The sequence below is a fragment of the Ranitomeya variabilis genome, chromosome 5, assembly GCF_051348905.1.
Source record: "Ranitomeya variabilis isolate aRanVar5 chromosome 5, aRanVar5.hap1, whole genome shotgun sequence".
Classification (NCBI taxonomy): Eukaryota; Metazoa; Chordata; class Amphibia; order Anura; family Dendrobatidae; genus Ranitomeya; species Ranitomeya variabilis.
This window is the reverse complement of record NC_135236.1, coordinates 390,321,333-390,346,298: the sequence shown is the minus strand read 5'-3', so window position 1 is coordinate 390,346,298 and position 24,966 is coordinate 390,321,333. Positions and strand designations below refer to the sequence as shown.

The window sequence follows — 24,966 nt, the reverse complement described above, 5'->3', positions numbered from 1 at the left end:
AATCTTTTTTGTTGTAAATTGTTGAAAAGATATACAGATATAAAGATATTTCTTCTGCAGTGTTGCTATCAGTGTGTCAAGAGTGGGAGAAGAGGGTTGCATTGACAATCCAACACAATGGGCAGCACTTTGAACACATTTTATAAGTGGTCATAAACTTGTAAATAACTCATGAAAGAATAAAGTTAAGGCCCCGTCTCACATAGCGAGATCGCTAGCGAGATCGCTGCTGAGTCACAAGTTTTGTGACGCAACAGCGACCTCCATAGCGATCTCGCTATGTGTGACACGTACCAGCGATCAGGCCCCTGCTGCGAGATCGCTGGTCGTGTCGGAATGGCCTGGACCTTTTTTTGGTCGTTGAGGCCCCGCTGACATCGCTGAATCGGTGTGTGTGACACCGATCCAGCGATGTATTCACTGGTAACCAGGGTAAACATCGGGTTACTAAGCGCAGGGCCGCGCTTAGTAACCCGATGTTTACCCTGGTTACCAGCGTAAACGTAAAAAAAAACAAACAGTACATACTCGCCTTCTGATGTCCGTCAGGTCCCTTGCCGTCTGCTTCCTGCTCTCACTGACTGCCGGCCGTACAGTGAGAAGTGAGAGCACAGCAGTGACGTCACCGCTGCGCTCTGCTCTCACTGTACGGCCGGATCTCAGTCAGAGCAGGAAGCAGACGGCAAGGGACCTGGACACCGAAAGGCGAGTATGTACTGTTTGTTTTTTTTGGTAACCAGGGTAAACATCGGGTTACTAAGCGCGGCCCTGCGCTTAGTAACCCGATGTTTACCCTGGTTACCCGGGTGCTGCAGGGGGACTTCGGCATCGTTGAAGACAGTTTCAACGATGCCGAAGTCGTTCCCCTGATCGTTGGTCACTGGAGAGCGGTCTGTGTGACAGCTCCCCAGCGACCACACAGCGACTTACCAACGATCACGGCCAGGTCGTATCGCTGGTCGTGATCGTTGGTAAATCGCTTAGTGAGACGGGGCCTTTACTTTAAAACCAAGCACACCATTGTTTTTCTTGTGAAATTCTCAATAAGTTTGATGTCACATGACCCTCTTCCCATTAGAAAAAATAAAGTTGGATCCAAAATGGCCGACTTCAAAATGGCCCCCATGGTCACCACCCATCTTTAAAAGTTTTCCCCTCCTATATACTAATGTGCCACAAACAGGAAATTGATATCACCAACCATTCCCATTTTACTTAGGTGTATCCATATAAATGGTCCATCCTTTCTGTATATCTATCTATCTATATTCATATCTATATCTAGATATAGATATATATATATATATATATATATATATATATATATATATATATATATATCTCCAGTATCGTAATAGATCAACAAGATTAAGAGAAACAAGTACAGGAAACGAAAGGGTGGATACACCTGGGTAGTGTAGCATATTGTATTGTCCATATGAAATCAGTTAAATACAAATAAGCATTGTGCCATAAAAACATAGTGCCAATATGGCAAATCAGAATGTGATAAGTAATGCGTCAATAAGGGTACCGTCTCACAGTGGCACTTTTGTCGCTACGACGGTACGATCCGTGACGTTCCAGCGATATCCATATGATATCGCTGTGTCTGACACACAGCAGCGATCAGGGACCCCGCTGAGAATCATACGTCGTAGCAGATTGTTTGGAACTTTCTTTCGTCGCTGGATCTCCCACTGTCATCGCTGGATCGGTGTGTGTGTGACACCGATCCAGTGATGCGTTCGCTTGTAACCAGGGTAAACATCGGGTTACTAAGCGCAGGGCTGCGCTTAGTAACCCGATGTTTACCCTGGTTACCCGGGGACTTCGGCATCGTTGGTCGCTGGAGAGCTGTCTGTGTGACAGCTCTCCAGCGACCACACAACGACTTACCAACGATCATGGCCAAGTCGTATCGCTGGTCGTGATCGTTGGTAAATCGTTTTGTGTAACGGTACCCTAAGTCACAGTGACAATCATGCATAGCAGCAATCTATCTAGCAACATATAGACCACACATATAAGACTAAAAGTAAAGGTAATGTTACCTGCAATCAATTCTGCTGAATCCACAAGGAAGCAAATTACAAAAAAATCCACATTTTAGAGAATGTGGATTTTTGTAAAATTGAAGTAGAATTCCACTCGAATTTATTCGCTCATCTCTAGTAAAGAGATTTGCAAAATAATCATAAAAGTTTGTAAATGCATAATGTAAAGAGATGAGACTTCCAGATCTTAGATGTTGATGAATGAGATTGGCAGGTATTGTACCCATTTCCAATCATTGTATCAGACTTGTAATATATACTTCCAAACATGGGACTTGTTTCAGGTGAAATGAAAGAACAAACTTAAATCTTTATTTTTCTAGCTTTGTGAATGGTCCATAAAATTTATTTTAATGCCCAGTACAAGAGAAAAGCTGAAACCCGATTATTTTTAGGGTAATGTTTTATTTTTATCTTGTAGGTTTGTACAAATGCTCATTGATTTAATGTTTAGTAAGAAACTGATAGAAATGTGTCACACTCTGAACATTTGATCTTTACAGTTTTCATTAGCCACAATAACAGTCTGTTTCAGGGAGTAATAAATATGTGTATTACCAGATGTAAAAATAAAATGATGCACCAGCTATGGAGAAATTGTAGTATGAGCTATGAAATGACTATAACAGACATCATGTCTGAGTGATTTTCCAGTATGAGCTTATATCATCTTTGATCTCCTAAAATGGTCGCTTTACCTGCTGTGTTTACAGCCAGACATTTTAAACGTTACATATTTAAGTCAGACATTTCAACGTTTGAAAAAATAAATGTTGTCATTATAGTCTCAGGAAGGCAATTTGATTGTATTTTATTCAAGCATAGCTGAAGTATTGGAGTAAAGTATAATGTGGCACAGAGCTGGATTCTGTGTCTTCCTGGATAAATAGTGGCAATGTAATATAGTATTTTATTCCTTTGGGAGAATTAATTCTTATTTTCGTTTACTTATATTATGTCATGATTATTGTCTAGTTTGGTGTCTGGGGTTTTGCTCCAAAGAAGTCATGGAGTCATAGATATATGAATATTTAAAAATACCTTAACATCTATTACTGAAATAAACCAAATTTATATTTTTTTTCTTCATAGTAAAGTCTTCTTTTAATTTTCTTTTCTTTTAAATGTTTTATTAACTTGTGTCAAAATTCCAGAAGAAAAGTTCTCATCATTAGGGATAAGCGGACCCATAGATGTTCGGGTTCCAGCGAACTTTGGTCCAAAGTTCGGTTCGGGTACCAGAACTCTACCCGAACTTGAGCCTGAATCCCATAGCAGTCAATGGGGACCAAAATGTTGGTCCTCTAAAATGGTCATAGTAAGGGCTATGGGGCTGCAAAAGTATCTATCTCTCCTCAGCATCTGAACATTAAAATGGACTCCCGGGAGTAGTCCATATTCTGCTTTCAGCATCAGACACTGTGTCCGGTACGAACCCTCTACTTTACAGTTCAGGCTTGCTTATCTCTACTCATCATCCATGACTGAAAGTTTATAATTTTGTAGGGAATGTCTGATCTTATTTCTTGTATGCAAAAAAAAGAAAAATGTTCAACTAGCAATTTAGCATAAAAAAATAGACAACACTCAGATGACACATGGATGGCATCCGTGTGCTGTTTGTTTCATAGACCAATTATTTAAACCAATTAGTTTAAATAGATAATTTTGATCTGCAAATTGAGTCAAAGTAAGACAAGTCCGCACCCCACCCCCAAAAAAAACCCGACATGAGTATATACCTATAGACTTTAATGGGTAGATGTCCTACCCTTGAAAAACATGGATAGAACACATACAGAGGGGAAAAAATTTGATGCACTGCGAATTTTACAAGGCTTCCCACAAACAAAGGATGGAGAGGTCTGTAATTTTTATCGTAGGTACACTTCAACTGTGAGAGGCAGAATCTTTCAAAAAAATCCAGGAAATCACATTGTATGATTTTTACTTAATCAATTTGTATTTTATTGCATGAAATAAGTATGTGATACAATAGAAAAACAGAACTTAATATTTGGTGCAAAAACCTTTCTTTACAATTACAGAGGTCAGGTGTTTCCTATAGTTCTTGACCAAGGTTGCACACCTTCAGCAAGGATTTTGGCCCAATCCTCCATACAGATCTTCTCCAGATCTTTTAGGTATAAGGGCTGTTGCTGGGCAGCATTGAGTTTCAGGTCCCTCCAAAGATTTTCTGTTGGGTTAAGGTCTGGAGACTGGCTAGGTCACTCCAGAGCCTTGAAATGCTTCTTAAGGAGCCACTACTTAGTTGCCCTGGATGTGTGTTTAGGGTAATTGTCAGGCTGGAATACCCAGCCACGACCTATTTTCAATGCTCAGGTTGAGGTTGTTGGCCAAAATCTCATAATGCGTGACCCCATTTACCCTCCCTTCAATGCAGTGCAGTCATCTTTTCCACTTTGCAGAAAAGCACCCCAAAAGTATGATTTTTCCCCACCATGCTTCTTGGTTGGAATGGTGTTCTTGAGGTTCTACGCATCCTTCTTCTTCCTTCAAACACAGCGAGTCAGAAAGTTCCATTTTGATCTCATCTGACCACGTGACCTTCCCCATGTCTCCTCTGGATCATCCAGATGGCTATTAGTGAACTTCAAACAGGCCTGGACATGTGCTGGCAAGAGCAGTGGGACCTTAAGTGCCCTGCAGAATATTAATCCATGACGACGTGTGTTAATAATGGCAATGTTTGAGACTGTAGTCCCAGCTCTCTTCAGGTCATTGACCAGGTACTCCTGGGTAGTTTTGGGTTGATTCCTGACCTTTTTCTGAATTATCCTTACCCCATGAGGTGAGATTTGGTGTGGAGCCCGAGACCGAGAAAGATTGACAGTCATCTTGTGCTTCTTTGATTTTCTAATAATTGTGCCAACAGTTGTTGCCTTCTCATCATGCTGCTTGCCTATTGTACTGTAGACCATCCCAGCCTTGTGCATGTGAACAATTTTTTCCTTGGTGTCCTTAGACAGCTCTTTTGTCTTGGTCATGGTGGAGAAGTTGGAGTGTGAAATCCAAATCCATAGTGTTCAGACTGCTGACAACAGCCATGTCATGTTTGGTCTCTGGGTAACAATAAAATCCCAATTAAAAATATGTGTAAAAGAGGGTGTAGAGTTTTATTTCCGATAAAGCATTTTATTCTTGCTTTGTGTTTATTTCAAAACTTACTATGGGGGTAGTAATGGAGGCATCTTATGGACACACTCCGTGTGAAAAACCTGACATGTGCACACCACCATTGAATGCAATGGGAGTGCATGTGTCCATATTTGTGGTCCTTAAAAAATGGACCGCATACTGACACAAAAAGCGGACGTGTGAAGGGGACCTAGTGTGTTAGGTGTCAAGTTCCCGCTGCTGCACAAGGGGAACTATAAAATGTTCATTAACATAATCATAAAGCACCAGTGTATACTGTGGCCGGGAGCAAACAAAAAATCCTCTCCCAAGACACCCCAAAGGTGTCACATCAAACGGACAACTCCGAAAAGATATAAACAAGAAAAGTTGGAGTAAAAATGTCTCAAACAACATATTTTAAAAATAAAAAGTACAAGATTTATTTATTCAACAATACAAATAACTGGTGTGTAATTATACATGCTGTATACAAAGTATAAAAACCAGGCGATACGACAGAGGAGACATGAAGGTATGCCGGGTTAAGGAGGGGTGACAAAGTTCATCTCCAGGGTGCAAGCATCACAAAGAGAAGTTAAGAATAATCCCACAGGCCTCCAGTAATAAAAGTTACAATGTGTCAATACAGATAAAGCCCAATATACCCCACAGTATTTTCAGTAATGCATGCTTACCCATTGAATGATCAGGGTAACGTCACCACCACGCCCAGTAGCTCCGATGCGCGTTTTTACCCCTGTTAAAAAAGCTATACCACGACACGCGCGTTGGGGCTGCCGGGCGTGGTGGGGAGATTCCCCTGATCATTCAATGGAAAATGGGTAACAAATTCTAAATATGGTAAATTAGCTCCAGCTACTGCAGTTACAGTCAGATGCTGGCTATGAAACAGAACTAGCATCTGCCTTGGATAAAGCAGGCTCAGTGCTGAGATGCTTCATAATTTCCTTAGTGATTTTTTACAAAAATGTATGTCATTGGTCATTAAGGAGTTAAAAAAAATGATTGAAAGACTTTTCCTTTTCCTTTCTATTGTAAAACCATGTTGCTTTTTCTAGATTCAGTCTTATCAACAATTTTTTCAGGTTTTTAAAAATGCCTGGTGGAAGAAAAGAAAGTGTATGTCACTTCTTTGAAAAGTCTCCTGATGGCATTCTTCAATCAAAAGGTTGCAAAAAATGCTTCAGGGGAAACTCTTCCAAAATGCTTATGCTTAAAAAAAACTCTTCAATCCCACTTTAGAAAATGTAAAACTGCTCCAAAATCTCCCAAAAGAAGGAGCGTTTCCTGAAGCGGTTTCAACTGCAAAACTCAAAATATTGAATGCCTCAACAAAACTCAATGTACAATTACCCTACATATTTGGCAAGTTGCACTACTTGCTTAAAATTTGCCATGGATTGGAAAACCACTTTAACTAACTTAAATGTGTATGTGCGCATGAAGTCTTTTTTCTATAAAATTATATTTTTGTTATGGTTTGGACAGGGTTAATGCCCTGTCCTCTCAGGGTTAATTGTTGTGGCCTCCTTTTGGATCTGGGAGGGATATCTATACCCACACTGGACTAGGATTCTCTGTCACTTATACTTTCGTTCTGTCTTTGTGCCTGACCCCCAGGTTTGTGTGTGCATACTGTGTTGTTTGTTTGCTCTCCATGCTCGATCTGGTCTGTTTGATGCTCTTGGCTTTCTGACCTCTGGCTTCCATCTCCCGGTTATTGACCTAGGCATGTTTGACTACTCTCCGTTCACCTCCTTTGCATCCTGGTGCCTGGCTCTGCCCCTGGCCACTCCCCCTCTGTCACATAGTTCAGGTAATGCTTGCTACCTAAAGAAAAAACATGTTGGTTAGACTCACTGGTTGTCAGTTACTATATTATTCTCTGCAATATATTTCTGCAGGTCATCTCTTATAATGCCCTTATTGTGCACTATGTTTTATTTTTGGGTGGTTTGCAGAGCTGTTTCAGGCAGATTCCAGGTGAATCCACCTGAAAAAGACATTGTCTGCACATACAATTAGAAGTTTTAAAAACATCATCTTAGAAACCAAGAATGTTTCTATGCAATTTTTTACAAATGAAGTGCATATTGAAATATCCACTTGCAAACAGTTGAAGGTCAATTAATTTATGCAAAAAAAGAGCGAAACGGTTGACTAGAAAACACGTTGCAGAACTTATATTTTTCTTGACCTAAATTAAAAATCTGTTTATAACAGTTGGCCAGAATGAGAACAAGTGTTATGTCTGGAAGTAATTGCTTTTCAATATCCCAGCATATCTATCTTATTTTCTTTTGCTAAAATGCCAACATATATTATTATTTTTATTGCAAAGTCCACCGAACTTCATTACTAATTGTGTTTATTGTACTTTCGGGATGTGCCGTATTTTTCTTGAACTGAGTAATGGAATGTGTCAATGAAAATTGAAAACTGACCTGCAATTACTTGAGAATTCTGAGAGACAATGACATGATTGTTGTGGGAAAGTTTCCTACTGTTAAAAGTATGTTGTGCAAACGTATACTAAAGGCTTATGTCGGCAGGCAAATGAATGTTGTAAGGAGATCGAGCCAGTGCATTCATTTTGTTTACTTTGGTTTTCACTGTCTGCCCGCTTTCACCATAAAACTTGCTTGGAGCAGACTGTAGCAGACCTCTCTCTGTCTTTTCATAATTGATCAGGGGATGACTACCTTCCCTGAGGGTTAAGACGTGGCAACTTTTTCTGTTTGCTCAGCATCTCAATGCAATAGTTCAAACATTGTTCACACCAGCTGGCAGTGTAATGCCATATGCACATCTTGTCAAAGCAACTGTTGTCATGGATACTAGACACTATCTGGGAAACCAGCTCATTGATTCTGTTATCTTTTTTTTCTGAATTTTATTGTTTTGTACATATACATTTTTATTTTAGGAAGGAATTTTCTTTAAAATTAGTAATGTTTTAACATGAAGGGTGCTACAGTAAATATACCCTGTTTATGATTGAGACTTTGATTAAAAGCAGCAGGCCTCCCATCATTTTCAGACTGAGAACCAACATGGAAATGTAATATAAAGTGTGCTATAGCAAGTTTACAATTTCTACAACTCTGTTCCAGATATTGTATTAGATTAAGCATTCCCCATCACTTAAAGAGAAGAGGAAATGAAATTAAATCTCCTACTGAGACTCAGCAATTCTAAGTCAAGCCCATCTAAAAATCTAAAAACATAAGGCACAGCATTTGCCAGATTTGATGGTTGACTTCCACTTGTGATGCCGTACAGACCCTATTCACTTTCAAATGGGTCTTTCTAGTTCCGACAAAGTGTTTCTTGACTATTTTGCTTTAAAAAACAAGACTGTGGCCCAATAATTTCTTTGCACTAGAAATCTGGCATAAAACTGTTGTAAAAAGCGTTTGCAACTCATTGCTCAAAAATATTTGGACTCATGATATTTTTACATCAACTTTGAGAGTTGAACAGAGTTTAATGGAGGGGAGTGGCTGGGCATGGCCTTACAGAAGCATTATAATTTATGCTATAAAAGTGGCAGAAATGAAGTCTAAAATGTACTCTGTTACATTTCTGATGTTGATGCACGGCAACTAGTGTTGAGCGATACCGTCCAATACTTGAAAGTATCGGTATCGGAAAGTATCGGCCGATACCGGCAAAGTATCGGATCCAATCCGATACCGATACCCGATACCAATACAAGTCAATGGGACTCAAGTATCGGACGGTATCCCAGATGGTTCCCAGGGTCTGAAGGAGAGGAAACTCTCCTTCAGGCCCTGGGATCCATATTAATGTGTAAAAGAAAGAATTAAAATAAAAAATATTGCTATACTCACCTCACCGAGGGAACCGGCAGCGTTCTTTGCTTAAAATTTGCGCGTTTACTTCCTTACGTGAAGTCCCGGCTTGTGATTGGTCGCGTGCCACCCATGTGGCCGCGACGCGACCAATCACAGCAAGCCGTGACGTAATTTCAGGTCCTTCAGGATTTTAAAATTACGTTCTGGCTTGTGATTGGTCGCGTCGCGGTCACATGGGCGACGCCACCAATCACAAGCCGTGACGTCACGGGAGGCTGGACACGCGCGCATTTTAAAATGCGCGCGTGTCCAGCCTCCCGTGACGTCACGGCTTGTGATTGGTCGCGTCGCCCATGTGACCGCGACGCGACCAATCACAAGCCAGAACGTAATTTTAAAATCCTGAAGGACCTGAAATTACGTCACGGCTTGCTGTGATTGGTTGCGTCGCGGCCACATGGGCGACGCGACCAATCACAAGCCGTGACGTAATTTTAAAAATGCACGCGTTTCCTGCCTCCTGTGACGTCACGGCTTGTGATTGGTCGCGTCGCCCATGTGACCGCGACGCGACCAATCACAAAGCCGGAACGTAATTTTAAAATACTGAATGCCTAGAAGGACCTGAAAATTACGTCACGGCTTGCTGTGATTGGTCGCGTCGCGGCCACATGGGCGGCACGCGACCAATCACAAGCCGTGATGTCACGGAAGGAAGGAAACGCGCGCATTTTAAGCAAAGAACGCTGCCGGTTCCCTCGGTGAGGTCCAGGCTGCGTCGGAGAGGTGAGTATAGCAATATTTTTTATTTTAATTCTTTCTTTTACACATTAATGTTGTTTCGATACCGATACCCGATACCACAAAAGTATCGGATCTCGGTATCGGAATTCCGATACAGCAAATATCGGCCGATACCCGATACTTGCGGTATCGGAATGCTCAACACTAACGGCAACTAAAATAAGTTCCAAATTCATTAAGAGGTGAATGCGCATGCATCTACATGAATTAGGCACATCTGTTTTTCAGCGCTTTCAGCATCAAGACAATCTTACAAAACACCAGTATTTTAGTTGACCTCTTTTGTGATGAAGGCTTTCAACAGAGACTACAACTCATGTGTAAACAGAGCCTAAACACATTAACATAACTGTCTGCCATACAGCCACATTTTGTTCCACAAATGGAGTACACTGATATAGATTCCATAGTTACTAGTGATGAGCGAATATACTTGTTACTCAAGATTTCTCGAGCACGCTTGGGGGTCCTCCGAGTATTTTTTTAGTGCTCGGAGATTTAGTTTTGCTTGCCGCAGCTGAATGATTTACATCTGTTAGCCAGCATAAGTACATGTGGGGGTTCCCTAGCAAACTAGCAACCAGGGAACCCCCACATGTACTTATGCTGGCTAACAGATGTAAATCATTCAGCTTCGGCGATGAAAACTAAATCTCCGAGCACTAAAAAATACTTGGCGGACACACGAACATGTTCGAGAAATTTCGAGTAACGAGTATATTCGCTCATAAGTAGTGTTGAGCGATACCGTCTGATACTTGAAAGTATCGGTATCGGAAAGTATCGGCCGATACCGGCAAAGTATCGGATCCAATCCGATACCGATACCCGATACCAATACAAGTCAATGGGACTCAAGTATCGGACGGTATTCCTGATGGTTCCCAGGGTCTGAAGGAGAGGAAACTCTCCTTCAGGCCCTGGGATCCATATAAATGTGTAAAAGAAAGAATTAAAATAAAAAATATCGCTATACTCACCTCTCCGACGCAGCCTGGACCTCAGCGAGGGAACCGGCAGCGTTGTTTGTTTAAAATTCGCGCTTTTACTTGGTTACGTGAAGTCCCGGCTTGTGATTGGTCAGGGCGGCCATGTTGCCGGGACGCGGACCAATCACAGCAAGCCGTGACGAAATTACATCACGGCTTGCTGTGATTGGTCCGCGTCCCGGCAACATGGCCACCATTAACCAATCACAAGCCGGGACGTCACGGGAGGCTGGACACGCGCCCATTTTTAAAAGCGCGCGTGTCCAGCCTCCAGTGACGTCCCGGCTTATGATTGGTCACGGCGCCATGTTGCCGGGACGCGGACCAATCACAGCAAGCCGTGACGAAATTACGTCACAGCTTGCTGTGATTGGTCCGCGTCCCGGCAACATGGCCGCCATTAACCAATCACAAGCCGTGACGTCACGGGAGGCTGGACACGCGCCCATTTTAAAATGCGCGCGTGTCCAGCCTCCCGGCTTGTGATTGGTTGATCGCAGCGCAACCAATCACAAGCCGGGACGTCACGGGAGGCTGGACACGCGCCCATTTTAAAATGCGCGCGTGTCCAGCCTCCCGTGACGTCACGGCTTGTGATTGGTTGCGTCTCCCATGTGACTGCGACGCAACCAATCACAAAGCCGGGACGTAATTTTAAAATCCTTAAGGACCTGAAATTACGTCACGGCTTGCTGTGATTGGTTGCGTCGCCCATGTGACTGCGACGCAACCAATCACAACGCCGGAACGTAATTTTAAAATCCTGAAGGACCTGAAATTACATCACGGCTTGCTGTGATTGGTTGCGTCCCGGTCACATGGACGGCACGCAACCAATCACAAGCCGGGACTCACGTAAAGGAAAGAAAAGCGCGAATTTTAAACAAAGAACGCTGCCGCTTCCCTCGGTAAGGTGCAGGCTGCGTCGGAGAGGTGAGTATAGCAATATTTTTTATTTTAATTCTCTCTTTTACACATTTTTACATTAATGTTGTTTCGATACCGATACCCGATATCACAAAAATATCGGATCTCGGTATCGGAATTCCGATACAGCAAGTATCGGCCGATACCCGATACTTGCAGTATCGGAATGCTCAACACTACTCATAAGTAATAGTTACTTAACCAAAATTGTCATCTCTGCTATCTCCATGATTGTACTATTCAATGTAGTACTTCATCTCATCTGCCTATCTGCTCTTCAAATCCATTGAACTGAAAGGCTGATTTTGACTTCGATGATGGTAGATAATGATCTAATTAATGTATAGAAGAATATAAATTACGGCTCTGTTACTCGGGCATATTACTTCATGCCATTGAGAACCTTATAATTTCAATTCTTTGTCCTAAAAAATTGGATTGACAGTGTATAACACTAAATAATTTTACTAGGGAATTTTCCCATTTAGATAGTTAGATTGAGTTTCATAGTTTCTGAAAGCATTAGGATAAAAATAATTATTTCATTTTTTTGTATGTTATTTTGCACACAATGAGAATATTAGAGTGGATTGCAGGAGGGGGAGGGGATATCATAAAGCATTGAATCACAGATTAAATGTTCAATGCAGAAAATAAAGAGTTCAACGGTCAATCCAATCAGCATTCCCCCTGTAGTGCTGCATTTACAATCAGTCTAGTATTTACTACTTTCCAGAACAAATAGATGAAAATAGATGAAAAAATTTAGAAAATTTTAAACAAGCAACTATAACTATTGTTATTGTTACCAACTAGGAAATAAGTTGGATTGATATTAAAGTCTTGAAGTAAAAGTCCAGCTAATTAACATCAGAATATAAATAGCTGGCAAGGTTATTACTGAATCTGATAATTAAAAGAAACAGCAGTGAGACTAGCACTAAGAGTCAAAATGGAAAATTGATATTACTTTTTTGTATATTGTGCATAATATTTTTTTTGCATTTGAGAAGAACAATATTTATCAATTTCTCATAATTTTTTCTTCATGTTTCTTTAATCTCTTTCTGACCTTGGGCGGGATAGTATGTCCGAGGTCAGATCCCCTGCTTTAATGCGGGCTCCAGTGGTGAGCCCGCATCAAAGCCGGGACATGTCAGCTGTTTTGAACAGCTGACATGTGCCCGCAATAGCGGCAGGTGGAATCGCGATTCACCCACCTCTAGTAACTAGTTAAATGCCACTGTCAAATGCTGACAGCGGCATTTAACTACCTCTTCCAGCCATCGGGCTGGAAATGCGCTCATCGCTGACCCCGTCACATAATCGGGGGTCAGCGATGCGTCGGTATGACAACCAGAGGTCTCCTTGAGACCTCTATGGTTGTTGATGCCGTATTTCTATGAGCGCCACCCTGTGGTTGGCGCTCATAGCAATGCAGGAATTCAGCTACATAGGAGCGATCTGAGCTTCGCTCCTATGTAGCTGAGCCGATCGAGTTGTGCCAGCTTCTAGCCTCCCATGGAGCCTATTGAAGCATGGAAAAAGTAAAACATAAAAAATAAAAAAAAAATCAAAATCAAATATACTCATATTTGGTATCGCCGAGTTAAGAATCACCTGATCAACAAATATCAATAAAAAAGGATTAACCTGATCGGTAAACGCTGTAGTGAGAAAGGTAAACGGCATAGCGAGAAACAAATTAGGAGCGCCAGAATTGTTTTTTTGGTCGCCACGACATTGCATTAAAATGCAATAACAGGCGATCAAAAGAACATATCTGAACCAATATGGTATGATTAAAAAGGTCAGATCAGTGCTCAAAAAATAAGCCCTTGCCTGACCCCAGATCATGAAAAATTAAGACGCTACGGGTAACAGAATATTTCGCAATATTATTTTTTTTAGCAAAGTTTGGAATTTTTTTCACCACTTAGATAAAAAATAACCTGTTTGGTGTCTATTAACTCGTAATGACCTGTGGAATCATAATGGCAGGTCAGTTTTAGCATTTAGCGAACCTAGCAAAAAAGCCAAATAAAAAACCAGTGTGGGATTGCACTTTTGTTTTCAATTTCACCGCACTTGGAATTTTTTTCCTGTTTTCTAGTACAAGACATGCTAAAACCAATGATGTCGTTCAAAAGTACAGCTAGTTACGCGAAAAATAAGCCCCATATGGCAATATTGACGGAAAAATAAAAAAGTTATGGCTCTGGGAATGAGGGGAGCGAAAAACGAAAATACCCAGGGTCATGAAGGGGTTAAAATGTAATAAATTGCAAGTTATCGGATCAGTAGATGTTCAGAATGCAAATAATGGAATATCTTAAGGTAGCCACATTTGTTAGAAATTTGCTAATAGTTAAAATGCTGTTGAATGATTGTTAGGCCTGCCATGCCTTACACATGTTAGTCAAAGTCTACCATTACAACTATTTAAATTGATAGTAAGAAATAAATAAAGGAGCAATGAGCTCACCTGTCTGGTGCACGGCACAAGTTAATTCTTCAGATAAAAATCATGAGTGGCAAGGAGCAGCAAAAAATTATTAAAAATATATAATAATGGTAGAGAATGGATGCACGTCTAATCATTAAACCAGGCAACTAGTTTCAGACCAGTCGTCAGAAACTAGTCTGTCTCAGACTAAAGGTACCGTCACACAAATGATATCGCTAGCGATCCGTGACGTTGCAGCGTCCTGGCTAGCGATATCGTTTAGTTTGACATGCAGCAGCGATCAGGATCCTGCTGTGATATCGCTAGTCATTGAACAAAGTTCAGAACTTTATTTGGTCGTCAGACCGGCGTGTATCGTTGTGTTTGACACCAAAAGCAATGATACCAGCGATGTTTTACACTGGTAACCAGGGTAAACATCGGGTTACTAAGCGCAGGGCCGCGCTTAGTAACGCGATGTTTACCCTGGTTACCAGTGTAAAATGTAAAAAAAACAAACTACATACTCACCTTCGCGTCCCCCGGCGTCCGCTTCCCACACTGACTGAGCGCCGTAAAGTGAAAGTGAAAGTACAGCACAGCGGTGACGTCACCGCTCTGCTGTTAGGGCCGGTGCTCAGTCAGTGCAGGAAGCGGACACCGGGGGACGCGAATGTAAGTATGTACTGTTTGTTTTTTTTACATTTTACGCTGGTAACCAGGGTAAACATCGGGTTACTAAGCGCGGCCCTGCGCTTAGTAACCCGATGTTTACCCTGGTTACCCGGGGAACTCGGCATCGTTGGTCGCTGGAGAGCGGTCTGTGTGACAGCTCTCCAGTGACCAAACAGCGACGCTGCAGTGATCAGCATCCTTGTCTGTATCGCTGCAGCGTCGCTTAGTGTGACATTACCTTAAGGACAGCACTGGGCAGAAACTACCGTAGTTGCCTGGAAGCTTGATTAAACGTGCGTACATTCTCTACCATTATTATATATTTATCTATGTATTTATTTATTTTACTCACTGATATAGCGCCACTAATTCCATAGCACTTTACAGACATTATCAAAATTGTCCCCATGGGGCTAATCATCTAGTTTCCCCATCAGTATGTCTTTGGAGTCTGGGAAAAAAACGGAGTACCAGGAGTAAACCCACACAAACACGGGGAGAACCTACAAACTCTTTGCAGATAATAAAGGAGGAGAACAAAGGAGTGTATTGGTTTAAAAGGTATTTTATTGTTAAACATGCATTAAAATATTAAACAACAATATATAAGAAATATGGTAGTTAAAGTGCACAGGAGTGGGAAAAGGAGTGACACCGGTGCCAACTGTCAGCCCCACACATGTATATAAATATAGGCAGAGAACCGCTCAATATGGTAAATGGTATAAGTATGTAAAAGTAACTCAAACACGTTTATGAAACCGAGAGCGACGCTTACCAGTGAAAGTGGTAGACAAGAGGCATCGGGTCGGATCCTATAAAGCCCCTAACGCATGTTTCGCTTGTTGATACTTTTTCCTCAAGGGGATGAGAAAGCAAGCATCAACTAGCAAAACCCATGTTGGGGGTTTTATAGGATCCAACCCGATGCCCCCTGCCTAACACTTTCACTAGTAAGCATCGCTCTCGGTTTCAAAAACGTGTTTGAGTTACTTTTATATACTTATACCATTTACCATATCGAGCGGTTCTCTGCCTACATTTATAAACATGTGTGTGGCTGACAGTTGGCACCATGACACCAGTTGGTATTCCATGTAACATCAGAAATTTAGGAGAAGGGGGATTTTGTAAATTCTTCTTTTTCTTAAGCTGTTGATGTTGGTTTGGCCTGTAACTTTAGATTGAGTCTTGGCTATGGCCATTGTTCATACTTTGGCTATGACTCCTAAGCTCACTATCATTGGTTATAACCACTATTCTTGTTCCTCTTTCAAAAAAACTTGGTGTAAGGGTACCGTCACACATTGAAATTTTCATCGCTGCGACGGCACGATCCATGACGTCGCAGCGATCGTATGAATATCGCTCCAGCGTCGTAGACTGCGGTCACACGTTGCAATCACGGCGCTGGAGCGATGCCGAAGTCCCCGGGTAACCAGGGTAAACATCGGGTAACTAAGCGCAGGGCCGCGCTTAGTAACCCGATGTTTACCCTGGTTACCAGCGTAAACGTAAAAAAACAAACAGTACATACTCACCCGTCGGTGTCCTTCAGGTCCCTTGCCGTCTGCTTCCTGCTCTGAGTGCAGCCGTACAGTGAGAGCAGAGCGCAGCACCGCTGTGATCTGCTCTCACTTTCCGGCCGGCACTCAGAGCAGGAAGCAGACGGCAAGGGACCTGAAGGACACCGACGGGTGAGCATGTACGGTTTGTTTTTTTACGTTTACGCTTGTAACCAGGGTAAACATCGGGTTACTAAGCGCGGCCCTGCGCTTAGTTACCCGATGTTTACCCTGGTTACAAGCGAAGACATCGCTGGATCGCTGTCACACACAACGATCCAGCGATGTCAGCGGGTGATCAAGCGACGAAAGAAAGTTCCATACGATCTGCTACGACGTACGATTCTCAGCAGGATCCCTGATCGCTGCTGCGTGTCAGACACTGCGATATCGTAACGATATCGCTAGAACGTCACGAATCGTAACGTCGTAGCGATGGAAATTTCAATGTGTGACGGTACCCTTAGTTTGGGTTAAGTATTCTAGAATTTCTGCAAGGCTAAGTGTCTTTAAGCAGGAAGCAATCTGTTTGCCAGCTCTACTTTTAAAATGATAGGTGCTGGGTTCTGGGTGACCCCTAGGTAGGTTTAGAGGAGACCCAGGATAAGAAACAATGCTGTATGCATTTGTGTTGAAAGTAATTACTTTCAGCTTTTCCATTGAAATGTGTGGTTTATGTTAAGGTACCTTCACACTAAACGATATCGCTAGCGATCCGTGACGTTGCAGCATCCTGGCTAGCGATATCGTTTAGTTTGACACGCAGCAGCGATCAGGATCCTGCTGTGATATCGCTGGTCGTTGAATAAAGTTCAGAACTTTATTTGGTCGTCAGACCGGCATTTATCGTCAGGTTTGACACCAAAAGCAACGATACCAGCGATGTTTTACGCTGGTAACCAGGGTAAATATCGTGTTACTAAGCGCAGGGCCGCGCTTAGTAACCCAATGTTTACCCTGGTTACCATCGTAAAAGTAAAACAAACAAACAGTACATACTCGCCTGCGCGTCCCCCGCCGTCCGCTTCCTGCTCTGACTGAGCGCCGGCCCTAAAGTGAAAGTAAAAGCACAGCGGTGACGTCACCGCTCTGCTGTTAGGGCCGGCGCTCACACAGTGCAGGGAAGCGGACGCCGGGGGACGCGCAGGTGAGTATGTACTGTTTGTTTTTTTTACTTTTACGATGGTAACCAGGGTAAACATCGGGTTACTAAGCGCGGCCCTGCGCTTAGCAACCCGATGTTTACCCTGGTTACCCGGGGACCTCGGCATCGTTGGTCGCTGGAGAGCGGTCTGTGTGACAGCTCTCCAGCGACCAAACAGCAACGCTGCAGCGATCGGCATCGTTGTCGCTATCGCTGCAGCGTCGCTTAATGTGACGGTACCTTTAGAAGAAATATCCACCAATTCTGTAACAGGATGCAGCAAATGCTTTTATGGAGCTATGCCCTCTAAAGGGCCAGTGAATAATACATATATTTTTTATTAAAGTATAAATGTAAAAATTGATAGAACAGCTGTTCTTTAAGCATGTCAGAGCACTCGTATGCATAAATTACCCTCTTTTCACTATCTTTGCCCTTTTCAGTTTAGTGAATATTTGACAGACATATCCATCATATTGTATTTGTGAATCTGTACTGGAGTAATTGCTCAGATAGTTCATTGTAGGTAAATGGGTAAGAGTGCTTTACAGAAAATGTATTATCATTCCTTGTGACATGTAGCTTTTTTGCTGCAGCATGTGGTATTGTGCATGATAGGATTTCTAGAACTAATATCTTGAAAAATATCCTAATTGGAATAACACTATGTTAGAAGCAGCATATGGAATAAACAGGTAACAACACCTATACCTTTTGATACATGCCAATCACCAAGACCCAGTGCTAAACCGCTGCAGGGCCCCTACATACCTTATTCCACCTATAATATTTAGATACATGCCAATCACCAGGACCTAGTGCTAAATCTGCAGCCGTGCCCCTACATACAGTACCTTGTTCCATCTACCGTATATACTCGTGTATAAGCCGAGGTTTTCAGCACTTTTTTTGTGCTGAAAATGCTCCCTTGGCTTATACACGAGTCATGGTCCTGAAAACCTGTGGGGGAAGGGGAGGGGAGCGGCGGAGCTGCGGTAGGAGCCAGCGGCTGTGACATCATACTCACTCTCCCACCATCACTGAACGTCCCTGCATCTCCATTGTCCTGGTGCGGCAGCGCTTCCTGTGCTTGAGCGGTCACATGGTGCTGCTCATTAAGGTAATGAATAAGTGTGTGTCTCCACTCCCATAGGCGTGGAGCACATATTAATTACCTTAATGAGTGGTACCACATGACTGCTAAGCACAGGAAGGGCTCCAGCACCAGGACAACAAAGATGAGGGACGTTCAGCAACAGCACGTGGAGGGTGAATATGATGGGGGAGGACGGGGGGAGCCGAGCTAAGCCATGCATACAAGGATGGGATGAGGGAGCCCAGCCATGCATACAAGATGGGTCAAGGGGAGCCATGCATACAAGGATTGGAGGGGGAGCCGAGCCATGCATACAAGATGGGATGGGGGAGCCACACATACAAGATGGGATGGGGGGGCATGCATACAACAGTGGGAGCCTCATAGAGCTGGACAGGATGGGGGAACCACGCATACTGGGATAGGGATGAGGGGACAATACATATGCGGCTTATACTCAAGTCAATAAGCTTACCCAGTTTTCTGTGGCAAAATTAGGTGCCTCGGCTTATGCTCTGGTCGGCTTATACTCGAGTATATACGGTACATGCCAATCACCAGGACCCAGTGCTAAATCTGCAGCAGGGCCCCTACATACCTTATTCCAACTGTAATACCTAGATGCATGCCAATCACCAGGACCCAGTGTTAAATCTGCAGCAGGGCCCCTACATACCTTGTTCCATCTGTAATACTTAGATACATGCCAGTCACAAGGACACAGTGCTAAATCTGCAGCCTGGCCCCTACATACCTTGTTCCATCTGTTATTCTTAGATACATGTCAATTACCAGGACACAGTGCTAAATCTGCAGCCGGGCCCCTACATACCTTGCTCCATCTATAATACTTAGATACATGCCAATCACCAGGACACAGTGTTAAATCAGCAGTGTGGTCCCTATATAAAAAAAAGGGCAGAAGCCAGCGCTGCTTATGGTCAGAACGCAATACAAAAAGTGCACATGCACATATTAATTTCTAACTGTATATCAAAATGAGACATTTAGCTAACAATTGATCAATTCTTTGAGCCACTCCGCCACGCCAAGGCATTCTCATAAAGGGGCAGTCCTACTCTACGATTTTTATATTCACTGTGCCATTATGGCCTCCTAAATATGTTGGAAGCAAGACCACATTAATCCCACTTTACGTTTTTTATATTCGCTGTGCCATTACGGCCTCCTAAATGTATTAAAAGCAGGACCATATTGAATGCAAACTGTACCTGTAGCATTTCAGAATTACTCCCATGGTGCCAGAAACTGTATGAGCAGATAAAGGTCGACCAGATCCAAACATAGACATTTCAGATCTGACCTCCACACTGCCTGACCAGCACCACAGATAAAGAGTGAGACAGGCCCAGACACAGGTGCACAAATCAAACAGAGCCTGGAGCAGGGTAGGGCTGCTGTATGTGTGTACAGCAGCCTAGATCAATGGTCCCTACATATCTTGTTCCATCTATAATACTTAGATACATGCTAATCACCAGGACACAGTATTTTATTCTGTAGCCGGGTCCCTACATACCTTGAACTTCCATCTCATGTAATACCTAGGCCTGAATTTAAACTGTTACTTTGCACCCTCTAACGCTACCTTCTTACTAATCATTTCCTATGTACAAATTATGCTGATCTTTGTCCATTTTACCTTAAAGCAGAAAATATGCCTGAGAATTGAAATAAATACTTTTGAGGTGATCAGGAGATTTATTTTGATCCAGCATGGGGGTATCACTGCTAATGATAGCTGAAGGCTCTAGAGAGAGATCTTAAAGACTCTTAGGGAAGTACTACTTTTAATTAATATTAATTATAATTGTAAGTTGTAATTATAATAGGCTCTAAGGGTACCGTCACACATTGAAATTTTCATCGCTGCGACGGCACGATTCGTGACGTCGCAGCGTCGTATAATCATCGCTCCAGCGTCGTAGACTGCGGTCACACGTTGCAATCACGGCGCTGGAGCGATGCCGAAGTCCCCGGGTAACCAGGGTAAACATCGGGTAACTAAGCGCAGGGCCGCGCTTAGTAACCCGATGTTTACCCTGGTTACCAGCGTAAACGTAAAAAAACAAACAGTACATACTCACCCGTCGGTGTCCTTCAGGTCCCTTGCCGTCTGCTTCCTGCTCTGAGTGCAGCCGTACAGTGAGAGCAGATCGCAGCACCGCTGTGATCTGCTCTCACTTTCCGGCCGGCACTCAGAGCAGGAAGCAGACGGCAAGGGACCTGAAGGACACCGACGGGTGAGCATGTACGGTTTGTTTTTTTACGTTTACGCTGGTAACCAGGGTAAACATCGGGTTACTAAGCGCGGCCCTGCGCTTAGTTACCCGATGTTTACCCTGGTTACAAGCGAAGACATCGCTGGATCGCTGTCACACACAACGATCCAGCGATGTCAGCGGGTGATCAAGAGACGAAAGAAAGTTCCAAACGATCTGCTACGACGTACGATTCTCAGCAGGGTGTCTGATCGCAGTAGCGTGTCAGACACAGCGATATCGTAACGATATCGCTAGAACGTCACGAATCGTAACGTCGTAGCGATGGAAATTTCAATGTGTGACAGTACCCTAATAGTGCTAGTCTTCAGGACATATCTAAACATCATATTTGTAAATGAAGCAGTTGTTTTGTCTTATTGTTCTTATGTTGTATATTCTCAAGATTAAAATGTTTTGTGTATAAATAAGTATAACCCATTGAGGGCCTCATTTCTCTTATCTATTGTTTGTGCCTAGGCTCTCCAAGCAGCAAGACAGCTTCTTTTACAACAGCAAACGAGTGGATTGAAGTCTCCAAAGAGTAGTGAAAAACAAAGACCACTGCAGGTACAGTATGTTCTAATGAAGGACATGGTATAATATGATGCTTACAATAGTAGGACATGACGGGTGATATACTGTTGTACTGTATGCTGTAATCTGGTCATTAAATAACAAGTTGATTTGTGTTGTTTAATTGCATTGTAGAAGATCAGGGAAATATAGATATGCTACTGACAACATAAATGTAATACTTCGCTAAGAATTTTAAACTTTATTCTGATTCTGCTGCATGATGTCTTATTGAAAGGAAAGTGTCTTTAAAAAGTCCTTGAAGGCATAAAAGTTGCACAAAGAAATAAAACACGGGAGTCCTCAAGGCAAGTAACTGTATATTGTTTGGGATACAATATTATTTGTGCTTTTCAAAAGTAGATTCCCCTTGTTTCTAACATTTTATTTTTTTTTAGACATAAAAAGTTCATTTTTTTACCTGCAGCTGAGTAGTCATTCCAGTTTACTCAATTGGCTTGTGGCAACATCTTAATTCATAACTTTAGTTTTAAATAATACAGAGAGCAAGTGAGGAACTGTCTCCCGAAGGATACCATGAAAATGCTGTCAGAGAAGTGTACCTGTTTTCCCCCTCTCAGAAGTGGAGAATACTCATGCTCTAGCACAAATTGAACTTTGAATGTTTAATTTATTATCGCTGGAGGATTTTGTATCAGTAGAAATAATGTGAAATCATCGCACAAAAGTTAACTACATTTGTCATGTATAACAACAAGATCTTTCCATGAATTTTGTCTTTAAGTTTCTTATATCTGCTAATTTTCGACATTTTAGCTGATATTTACTAACAGGAAGGGCGAGGTGAATGCCAATACAGCTCCATTTTATTATTTTAAGGGGGAAGCATTTTGACAGATATCTTGCTTCCCCATCTTCTTTCCCCACTAAGGCTCACTATTTCTTTGTAAAGTTGACAGCTATTTCTTCTGATACCTACATACACTTGCCGCTCAGCTTAGGGTGCAAGTATTCAAAAAGAGTGAAAGGGAGATGGGAGTGAACCCCTGACTTTTACCATCAGTGAGAGAGGAAGTTCGTATTAGACGGTCATCTGGTCCTGCTAAAATTGGCAGATTCATTGAGAATTCATCTAATGTGACATCCTTTCCCTTATATAACGGTATTATCTCAGAAGCATAACTTTTTAATTTTTCCTTCTATGGAGCTGCATAATTCCTGTTTTTTGTGTGTGTGTGTGTGTGTGGGGCAAGTTAGCTTTGTAGGAACTTACTATGACTATTGCCAGTATTGTCTTAAGGGTAATACCTTGAGTGGTTTAGAAAATGCGACTATTGTATTTATAGTGGGTTCTTAGGTTTCCATCTGTTTCTCCTAGAACTTTATCTTCACCGCAGCTACATGAAAACCTATAAAGAGACTCAGCACTGAATCATTGTCCTATCCAAGTAGAGGCACTCTGTGCTTCATGGTGGGGCCAGACAATTATATGCACCTTCCTATCTCTTCGTTTTCAAGCTATCTTCACCCTTCTCTGGCCCTATGAAGCCAGAGCGGTCAATCAGATAAGGGGGGCTAGAGATTGAAAGAAAATAAGCAGATGGGAAGGTGTATTTAAATGATTGGCCCTGCCATTGAGCACTGAGGGTCTATACTTGGTTTGAACAGTCATTCTGAGCTGAGTCCCTTTAAAAAGCACTTTTACATGTACTTTACAGTTGATAAAGATGAATGATTAAAATCACTTTCCTTTCAATAATAATTTATTTAACCGCTATATCCATTCAATGGGTACAACTTTTGTTTTCCTTCTGTATTTGCTCATACAATCATATCTGTAATTTCAGTGATAATTGATAAACTGAAAACTCATTTTCCCATTAAGACCCAATAGCTCTAATTTTATAATAACCCAGTATTCAAAAGCTGCTCAGATTTCCCTTCTACCATGATCCCCTACTCTACCCTACATTTAGTGTCACCAATCTAGCCGAAAATCTAGCCCTCCTTCATGTAAAGCATGCTTAATGATATGCAATATTTTGGGGACATATATTTTGGGGAAGTAAGTTTGTATAGAGAAGACACATCTGTTAGGGCTGGTGGAACGCACCAAATAATATTAAGGAAGATATAAGGTGCGTTCATAGTCTGGGGTCCACCGTGCAGAGATGACACCTGCTGCTCGGGAATGGTGGACAGTGTATGGCGGTATAATGTGAGCACATACGGGTTAGCTTCACCCGGTAAGGAGGCGAACCCTGTTGCATCACAGGACCGCAATACCGCAGAGTGAACGCTAGTGTTTGGTCACAGGACTCTGCCCCAAGGACCCTGGGTTAGAGTCCCTCTAGACCGACTGTGGTGCCAGGGGAAAACTTAATGCTAATAAATTTAGTTCACTAGGTGCGTGCAGCGCCGCTCTGGCAGATGCATTAACCACCCTAACTAGGGCCTGGAAAGTGCACTAGTTGCGCACTAGTTGCACACTGTGCCGCACTGGCGAACGCTGCTGAAAAGACGCAGTATTTCATGCTCTTGTGCTGGATTGCTCTATCTGGCACTAGTCAGCTCCAAACACCGATCCATATACAGCAACACTAGGGAATGGGATAATTAGGAGCTTTCACCAGATAACATACACGCATCCACACACACAATATTAGTAGTGATGAGCGAATATACTCGTTACTTGAGATTTCCAGAGCATGCTCGGGTGTCCTCCGAGTATTTTTTAGTGCTCGGAGTTTTAGTTTTTAGCGCTGCAGCTGAATGATTTACATCTGTTAGCCAGCATAAGTACATGTGGGGATTCCCTAGCAACCAGGCAACCCCCACATGTACTTATGTGTTATGACCCCAATGGCGAGGGTCTCAGAGGAACGTGGAAGTCTGCAGAATACAAAAATCCAGCTCATAGGGCAGTGGTAACTGGGTTGACCATATATCTACTCCTAACGCCAACACTAGAAGTAGCCGGGGATCATTCCTACGTTGATTCTAGATGACACGCGCCAGCCGGAGAATCTAGCTACCCCTAGTAGAGGAAAACAAAGACCTTTCTTGCCTCCAGAGAAGGGGACCCCAAAGCTGGATAGAAGCCCCCCACAAATAATGACGGTGAGGTAAGAGGAAATGACAAACACAGAAATGAACCAGGTTTAGCACAGAGAGGCCCACTTACTGATAGCAGAATAAAGAAAGGTAACTTATATGGTCAACAAAAACCCTATCAAAATCCACACTGGAAATTCAAGAACCCCCGAACCGTCTAACGGTCCGGGGGGAGAACACCAGCCCCCTAGAGCTTCCAGCAAAGGTCAGGATATAGATTTGGAACAAGCTGGACAAAAATACAAAACCAAAACAAATAGCAAAAAGCAAAAGGCAGACTTAGCTGATATAACTGGAACCAGGATCAGTAGACAAGAGCACAGCAGACTAGCTCTGATAACTACGTTGCC

General features: G+C 42.5%; 1 protein-coding gene across 19 annotated transcripts in view; it reads left to right on the top strand.

Moving 5' to 3' along the window:
* FOXP2 (forkhead box P2) overlaps positions 1-24,966 on the top strand; it is a 413,441-nt gene that overhangs the window by 114,903 nt on the left and 273,572 nt on the right. For 18 of the 19 annotated variants that reach the window (XM_077265038.1, XM_077265033.1, XM_077265041.1 and 15 more), the window contains one exon: positions 21,446-21,535. In XM_077265038.1, the coding sequence (XP_077121153.1) occupies positions 21,446-21,535 (90 nt within the window). Of the gene's footprint in view, positions 1-14,849; positions 14,879-21,445; positions 21,536-24,966 lie in introns of those variants that run through there. The other variant, XM_077265049.1, reaches the window with a different exon arrangement.